This window comes from Paramormyrops kingsleyae, chromosome 14, assembly GCF_048594095.1.
Source record: "Paramormyrops kingsleyae isolate MSU_618 chromosome 14, PKINGS_0.4, whole genome shotgun sequence".
NCBI lineage: Eukaryota > Metazoa > Chordata > Actinopteri > Osteoglossiformes > Mormyridae > Paramormyrops > Paramormyrops kingsleyae.
In genome coordinates, this window is record NC_132810.1 from 19,390,619 (window position 1) to 19,398,892 (window position 8,274).

Consider the following 8,274-nt stretch of genomic DNA (forward strand, 5'->3'; position numbering starts at 1 on the left):
CAACATTTCAGGTCCAGAAAGTAAAAATTCAGACCGACACAAGTGGTTGGTTGAAACAAAATCTTGTTCTGGATTTTTTTTTTTTGGGGGGGAGGGGGGGGCTGAAATGTCCACCTTTGGTTATGATGAAGAAAATTTGTTAAAAAGTTAAAAACTGTGGGTAGCCCAATGGCTCACACTTCTCAGTGGGGGGGTCAAATCCTGCCTATGCTATGTGTGTGTTGGGTTTGCATGGTACTCTGTGTTATACCAGTTCCCTTCCACAATGTAAAGGCATATAGTTGGTTTAGCTAACGCCAGGTGTCCCGCCCAGGGTGTCCCCAGCCTCGTGCCCCCCAGCCTCGTGCCCTGTGCTGTCGGGAATATGCTCCAATCCCCCGTGTTCCTGACCAGGGCAAGCAGCAAGATACATACAGATGAAACTATGGTAAAAATATTTTATTTACATAAATGAAATGCAAAGAAATTAGCTTAAAATCAATATTAATAAATAAAAAGAATAGAATTACAGGAGAACTACAATGGAAATTATTGTAGACAATGTAATACACAGAAACACAAGTACAAGTTAAAAATAATTATATATTTTTAGAAATATAGCAATATACAGTGAATTTCAATATACTTCACGAAAAAAAAAAAAAAAACCTCAAGAAAACAAACAGCTCAATCCACTGGCTTCCGGAAATCACCAGTCCAGTTTCATATCAGTTTTACTCCACAGATATCTGCCACCCCTCTTTAGAAACATCTTCTCGTCGAAGCCGCTGAACTGAACGGCGTTCTCCACACCCACGTCAAGGATGGACTTCGAGGGGTCCTTCCGTCCCTCTCTGCAATCGAGAAAGCGCATCTAGAGGGAAAAAGAACGCTATACAGTTAAGATAAGTTAATATAACAGTACTCTGTCACTGTCACGTTTATTTATTACCGGTAAATTGCTGTTATCGGTATAGGACGAGTCGCGGCAAGTCGCAGAGGAAGTTACCATGCGCTACTCCTCGGTAAGTTTGCAAACATCGCTTGCGCAAACTCGTGCAGTATAAATGAATGAGAGGAGAAAATGAAACCCCCGATGAGGTGAGCGAGTTTTGTGAAACTCTCAACGGCAGCGTGCCCGGGACCAATTTTCTTTTCAATACGGAGACAAGCAGGGGCTTTGCTGCAATCAATGCACCGCTGATCATGCAGAAACAATGCGCCTTTCTTTATTACTTATTATAAATGACTTAACGCCACTGCATACCAGGAAACGCGTAACCACAAAACACAGTTGAAGTTTTCCTGTCATACCGATTTAAAGTAAAGCAGTTTATATAAGAGTTAAATCAAGGCCATATTGTCAAATACAGATTACAACGGCTGTTTCAGATGAAATGAGATTAGGCGATAAGGATGTAAGTATGGACATAAAATTTCTTCCATCATATAATTCTAGAACAGTGCCATAATGTTTTTTCCATAAACATCTGCCAGTCGGAACAGTCGCTATATATTCATTATAAATTACGTGGTGTCTATGTGAACCAGGGAAAATTGCTGACGTGTGGTCAAGGTGAATGAGAACGATTTTGAATTTAAAGTGGTATGAAATTAAGTCACGTAGGAGCGTGTTATGTAGGCCCTGTCTGACGTTCAGGATATAAAGGAGGTCACCATTTGCAAATGCCAAGATGATTAAAATGTATAACAGCAGATGTATATTTCCAAAAGCTAAAATTGAAAAAAAAAAAAAGTATAAAATTGCTTACGTATTCATCCAAGATAAGGTATGAGTCTTTCATCTGGGAAAACAAAAAATAAGATATACTATTAGTTCAACAATGCTTGTCATATCTATTTTTAATCTAATCTCACAAAGATACATTGTTAAAATTCATGCTGTACAAATCTTGTTATGTAGAATCATTTTAATTACAGATCTAAGTATTTCTGTTGCTCATTATTTACTGTATGTTGCTAACATTACATTGTTTCTGTTAGTCACTATATTACTATGTGCAGTTGCTGTGTGCGTTGCTATGGCGTTAGCACTCTACCTTCTGATTGGATTCTGGAACCAGACACTGGATGTCGCTGTGCCGGTCCTGGAATTCTTGAAATTGTTCATCGCTGATGACGAACTTCTCTGCGTCTCTGAGGGCACTCTCCCCAACGTTCTCTCCCTCGATCAGCAGACACTGAAATATCTGTTACAAAACGTGCACAAGCAAACATGATGTCACAAGGTCTGGCTCCAACACATTTCACTTTAATAAGTCACCATACCTGAATTATCCATTCTGTGGAATTAATAAATTTAGCTTTAGCTTAATCTAATATGACATGAACAATGAAGTGAATCATTCAGTAGACGACTGGATACTCTAATGCCTCAAAGATAAAATCTTAGCAAAGGAATCACTGCTGATTGGCTGTTGTATCCCAGAGAGGAGGACCGCGTACCTTCCAGCGAATGGGGTTCAGCTCCATTATCTGCTCTCTCATGTCCTCGTCCACGTTGTAGCTGCAGATGACGGAGTTGATCTTGAACGCCACCTTGTATTGACGGCACCAGTCTCGCACCTGTTTCAGGTTCTCCACGTGACTTTTACGACCCTGGGTGCGGCCGATCTGAACGTTGGTGTCCTCGTTGAAGCTGTCGCAAGAGACAGCTAAGATGTCCAGGTATTCACCTGTCACATGGGGGAAAGGGGCACTTTTTACCTTCTGATTAATAAAGATGAATTCGCTCAAAGCCATGACAATTGGAGCATAAGTTAACCCTGCCCCAACCTTGCAGGTTCCAATTTTTCTTGTTCCTCCACCTACATGCTTGACTTTCTAATTGTATTTGTCAGCTAAAGATGAAGCCATTGTTATCCTGGCTCTGACGTGCAGGTACTACAACAAAAACGTGTCCACAGGGATAGAGTTTAGATCTTTGCTGTGATCAGGAACCGTTACTTATTAACCATGAGTGGTTTCACTTGAACAGGAAGTCAGTTCATCACAGGGGGGTGACTTCTGTTGTAATGTGACGTGTTACCTGAATAAATGTCTTACACGTGTGTTCTTGCAAGTCTGGATATTTCTTCAAGTTGCTTAGCAGCTAATTAACTGTTGCGCTGTATGACAACCTGCCACCTGCAGTTCATATGTGGCACTGCAGCTCAATTTTAAATAACAAAAAAAAGCTGAGTATCCGCATAAGTGAAACAGACGTAAGTGCAGCTTACCATACTTCTGAAACCACCTCTCCCTGATCATGCTTCCATTGCTTACTATGCTGACACTCGGAAGCTGAAGATCATGTTTGCAGTACTGGACCAGTTTTCCGAGAAAGTCGCCTCTCTCATGTATAAAGGGTTCCCCACCAGAAAAGTTAATCTTTTCCATTCCTGTAAAAAAAAAAGATGCAAAGCAGAGTTTATTAGCACGAATCTATCTATCTATCTATCTATCTATCTATCTATCTATCTATCTATCTGTCTTTGAAGAATGTGCTGAGAATTCTCAGAACTCACCTGCTTCTTTCAGCAAACGCAACCCTCTCTTTGCTTCTTCGAGGGGCAGCACGAAAGACGTTTTTGCGGTATGAAAGCAAAACCCGCATTTATAATTGCACCGCCGTGTGAAATGGTAGTTGACGCTGCTGGGAGTTGGTGCGTTTGTATTATTGCTTTTCCTAAGTATTCTGTCGATGTCCCCCTCTCCTTTCTGCACATCCTTTTTTCCAGGACCCGGCACATTTCGAAAAATAAGCCCCATCCAGGTGCGCGCCCACCCCACCACATCACTGAAGATGTGAAGGTGGCTGACAGACTTGCACACCTGAAAAACAAAATGCAAGAGATCGACTATGGCTGAGAGAAACATTGTTCAGTTTTCTTCTCTGGTCTCGTTTAAACACGAGAGGATTTATTTATACTATCAGCCGCATCTCGGTCACATGGGTGTCAGACTTACGTTGCAAAAGCTGGCGAGCAAATTCATCCTTCAAAATACAGAAAACGAAACATGGGAGGGTCACGTGACTGAAAATCCGAATTCACGAATATTATAGATTAAACTGCAGAGCGTGTTGTATCTGCACATATTAGCCTACATATAATAATCATATATTACAATGCATGCATGCGATTCAAAATAGTGACTTTTTATTCTTCCATAACTGGAAAAGCACAGCTTCGTGTTTTGGGTGCCCTGCGAAGGAACTTTCGTTTTCGTGTAAACAGTGTTTGCTTTCGGTTTCTCGCCGAAAGCGACCCGTAAGTTTCGGTTCATTACAATGTGTTATATAATAAACCTGTGGATGAAATTTAATCGTGATCTCCATCGCGGGACATTCTGGTGTAAATATGAGCAGACGTGTGCTCGGCTGTCTGGGCCAGTGCTCCTCTCGGGTCTTCGCCATCGAGACGGACCCGAAAGTCGATCCCGTGTATTTTTCTCTTATTAAAAACCCACCGACAGACGCAGAGATGCCGGCGTTTCAAGAAATATTCGGGAGAGAAAAGAGCTACTCTTTCCAGGTCTGTGTCGAAGACAGGATCCAAAGAGCTCTTCTCCACGACGACCTACGGCACCAGTTAATTTCGGGGTTTGGAGGAGATGTCAAAGTGTTTGAAATGTCCTCCTTTCGTCCTAATGCGCAAAACTCTCTGGTCAAAGGTTTTTTCGTGAATGGCGTGTGTGGCACGCCGGAGACGGACCAAACTCTCAGCAAACTGCTGCAAAGCAACCGACTGGCCGTGTGTACCTACGTCCCCGGGGACGCAGTCGGCCGGTGGTGCCAGGAGCCGCTGCGTCCCGCAAAGGATGGCGCGGCGGCCGCGGCTGGCAGGTACGGCGTGGTACCGGTCCCCAGTCCAGACCATCACCCATCAGCGCTGGATATTATAAACTCCAGCGTCTTCTACAACTTCATAGAAGCCCACAATGTTATGGCCGAGGTAGGGTGAGAAAATCAGCTTTCCTAACGCGTCTGGATTCATTGCACTCGTTTGGTTTATTTAAGCCTATTTGCTGTAAATCGGTAATGTGCGAGTTGCGCTGAATCGCTCGGTGTATTCTCCATCGGGGAGGCTCTAGGTGATTTAGAGTCGTTTTAATGTATGTTACAGTCAGGAACGGCTAAGCTTCATTTGGGACCCCCCCCCCCCCCCCCCCCGAAAAGTACATTGATGATTGTTGCACTTTTTCGCAGGTAATTCGGGGTCCCAAGGCAACTGTCTGTTTTGCCTATAGCTAGAACAGGTTACAGTGTCGTTTATATTTCATGAAAGACTCGGTTTCTGTTTCTTAATAGTGCATATTTAAGATGTCTTCTCGCTTACCTGACTGATCGAGCTAGTTTCTCTTTATATTATGGACATGCGTGGGATTTTTCTGGTAACAAGATTGTCCTGTTTGCCTTTAGATGCACCCATCCATAACATTCCTTTCAATCCTCTTTTTAATTCCCCTTAAGTGTGCTCACGTCATTACGGAAGCGAAGCATGTGCTGCAGCGTGTGGATCAGACATTGCCGATGAGGACTACGGACCGCTTCCCAGTGATTGTCATTGAAGGACTGGATGCAACAGGTTTACTGCACACATACCGCAAATACACAATTAACCGATATTAAACAATAGATTACTTGTAAGTGTGATATTTGACTGAAGAAGTCATTGCGCGGCGCACCAAAGCTCAGACTACATTAGTAATAATGTCGTACAATTATACTGAATGGATATTATAGGCCTATTTGTAATATTCGGCTTAGGCTATTTATTTATACGGGTTTGGAAGACAGGTAGGTCGATGGTGTGCGCGTTGTATAATTTAATAAATTGCCACCCCCTCCACTTGTTCAGGGAAAACCACCTTGACAGAGTCCCTGAAACAGTCCCTCGGGGGAGTCCTGCTGCGTTCCCCCCCGCCCTGCCTCAGCCCGTGGAGAGCCTGCTTCGACGCCAAACCCGCCCTTTTCCGGCGGGCGTTTTACGCCCTGGGGAATTACGTCACCGCCGCCCACATCTCCGCGGAGTCAGCTCGGGCTCCGGTTATTGTCGACAGGTGCGCCCATACATCTCGTTTCTAGTGTCATAGATACGATATTCGTTTAACTACAATAAACGTTCCCTAGAGACTCAGTCTAGGACACAGTGTTAACTGGATAACTGGTTTAATTTTTAATGATACCTTTATCAGCCTTTGGTAAACAGGAATTACTCGATTTCACATTGGGTGATTTATGCAGAAGTGGGAGACTTTTTGGTAAATGATTTTAACAGTAATAGTTGAGTCTCTGTCTGGCTTTTGGGGTTTATTTCATGCACGTTCCACCCGGGGGGGGGGGGGGGGCAAGGCTGGGGTGCCAGTGCATCACAGGGCACCTGGGACAGGATTTTCTCACTTGTAATTACATCAGGGGTTCTTCAGTTAAATTCATTTTTTTTTTCATTAACACAATGTGCAGGCACATGCAAACAAAAGAAGAGTTGCAGCTTCACCAGAACATGCAAACATGTGAGACGCAAGGGGACAGGGGAGGTGGATGGAAGGAAATATACATAGATTAGACATAAATCACGTAAATTATACATACATAAATTATACATAGATAGAATACAGATATACATATCAACATGTAAATATCAAGTTTCCATAGAGAGTAGCTACATTTTAAGTGTAGCTAAATTTTGTCTTTCTATTAAGATTTTTGCTGCTTTATACCATCAACTGATACTGTGCAGTCCTTGTTAATTGCAGTATTAATAACATGAACTGAAGCCTGTTGTATCCATATTCCTGATGTCTCAGGTACTGGCACAGCACGGCGGCCTATGGCATCGGCACGTCCGTCAGCGGCAAGGTGGGCAATCTGCCACCCCGGGGGTCTGAGGTGTACCGCTGGCCAGGAGACCTGCTGCGGCCTGACCTGGTCCTGCTGCTGACCGTCAGCCCTGAGGAGCGGCTGAGGAGGATCAGGGGGAGGGGCGGGGAGAAGACCCGCGAGGAGGTGGAGCTGGAGGCCAACCAGCTGTTCCGCAGCAAGTGAGTGAGAACAGAGCGCCGCCCTGCTGGAATTTGCAAAGCAGAGTTTATTAGCACGTATCTATCTATCTATCTATCTATCTATCTATCTATCTATCTATCTATCTATCTATCTATAATATATCAACTAGAAAAAATCCAGTTTTGAATGTTTTGAAACCATAGCTGGTCTTTAAGGGTTCAGTGTTTGTTATATTATGGTTTACTGTAATGCATTTAAAAACTGTTGATAGCATGTTGCGCTAAACTGTGTCTTCTGGTCCTAAGAGTGGAGGAGGCCTACAGGAGGATGGAGGACCCAGCCTGCGTGGTTGTGGATGCCAGCCCTTCTGCAGCAGAAGTCCTGCAACAAGTGCTGCTTGTAATTAAGGAGAAAGTGCACGTGCAGGGGAGCCTGTAGTACATGGATCTGCAGAGACAGGCTGCGATACTCTATTTGGCCAGCAGGTGGCAGCACAACACCACAGAACTGGTTCTCCGGCCCCTTCGCCTCATTCCAGACCCCTCCCATCCCCGGCAGGAGAACCAGGTTGCGGCAGCGGCGTGACTGGTGTGTCGGGGCAAATTCTAAGACATGCCGCTGCATTTCTGATGTCCTACATGACACAGAGCTGGAACGTGATAACAGTCCCTGGGCTCTGAGTGTCAACACTGGCACACTAGAGCAGTGATCTGTCCCCGGTTGAAGTTCAAGGAACGAGGAATTGCGTTCACTTGCAGGTTATGTGTGAATTTAATTTTATTTTATCAGTTTGGGATCTTTCATCAAGACACTCAAGTTCAATAAACAGTAAAATCACTCAGGCTGTACATTAATTTAAGACAGTGTTTACTGTATCCAGTTACTCACGGCCCTGAAGCCTTTTGCCCCTTTTCACACATCTGTCAAGCTCATCTTTAAACCGAATACTGTTTTTCTTCTCTCATTGTCCGCCGTGTCCTTCAGAGTCACATTTAAAGGTAACTGGACCCCCTCGAAGGCCTAAGGACCACTGCACCCCTGGTCTCTAGGCCATCTCTGCCGGGAATGACCGTGAAATTCAAAGGGCTCAGTTTCACATCCATTCTCCCTCACAGGACTTGCTTTGGTGACACAGTAACTTGCAGTAGGGTGTGTTTACAGGGTGTGACGGTTAACTTAATCACATGACACAGGGATGGGGGTAGGATTGGAGACTTTGGGGGATGGTCTTCAACACGAGGAAGAACGCAGAACCGAATCTTATATGACTGCTAATAAGGTATAAGCGA

At 44.2% G+C, this 8,274-nt stretch overlaps 2 protein-coding genes across 3 annotated transcripts; one reads left to right on the forward strand and one right to left on the reverse strand.

The window, feature by feature from the left end:
* Positions 1–423: 423 nt before the first annotated feature.
* Positions 424–3,915, reverse strand: rsad2 (radical S-adenosyl methionine domain containing 2). Of its 2 annotated transcripts, XM_072698781.1 has the most exons (6): positions 3,507–3,913; positions 3,219–3,380; positions 2,446–2,675; positions 2,040–2,189; positions 1,752–1,784; positions 424–853 (listed from the first exon to the last, which is right to left on the reverse strand). In XM_072698781.1, exons 1-6 carry the CDS (start codon positions 3,856–3,858, stop codon positions 689–691), a joined length of 1,092 nt encoding a protein of 363 aa, XP_072554882.1. In that variant the 5' UTR covers positions 3,859–3,913; the 3' UTR covers positions 424–688. The 2 variants fall into 2 exon arrangements, with proteins under 2 accessions (XP_072554882.1, XP_023694870.1); XM_023839102.2 differs by lacking the exon at positions 1,752–1,784 and having other exon boundaries at positions 3,507–3,915.
* A 49-nt stretch (positions 3,916–3,964) lies between these two features.
* cmpk2 (cytidine monophosphate (UMP-CMP) kinase 2, mitochondrial) lies at positions 3,965–7,823 on the forward strand. Its single transcript, XM_023839101.2, has 5 exons — positions 3,965–4,934; positions 5,453–5,567; positions 5,841–6,042; positions 6,790–7,023; positions 7,291–7,823. The coding sequence occupies exons 1-5, from the start codon at positions 4,341–4,343 to the stop codon at positions 7,421–7,423; spliced, it is 1,278 nt and encodes a 425-aa protein (XP_023694869.1). The 5' UTR covers positions 3,965–4,340; the 3' UTR covers positions 7,424–7,823.
* Positions 7,824–8,274: the final 451 nt, after the last annotated feature.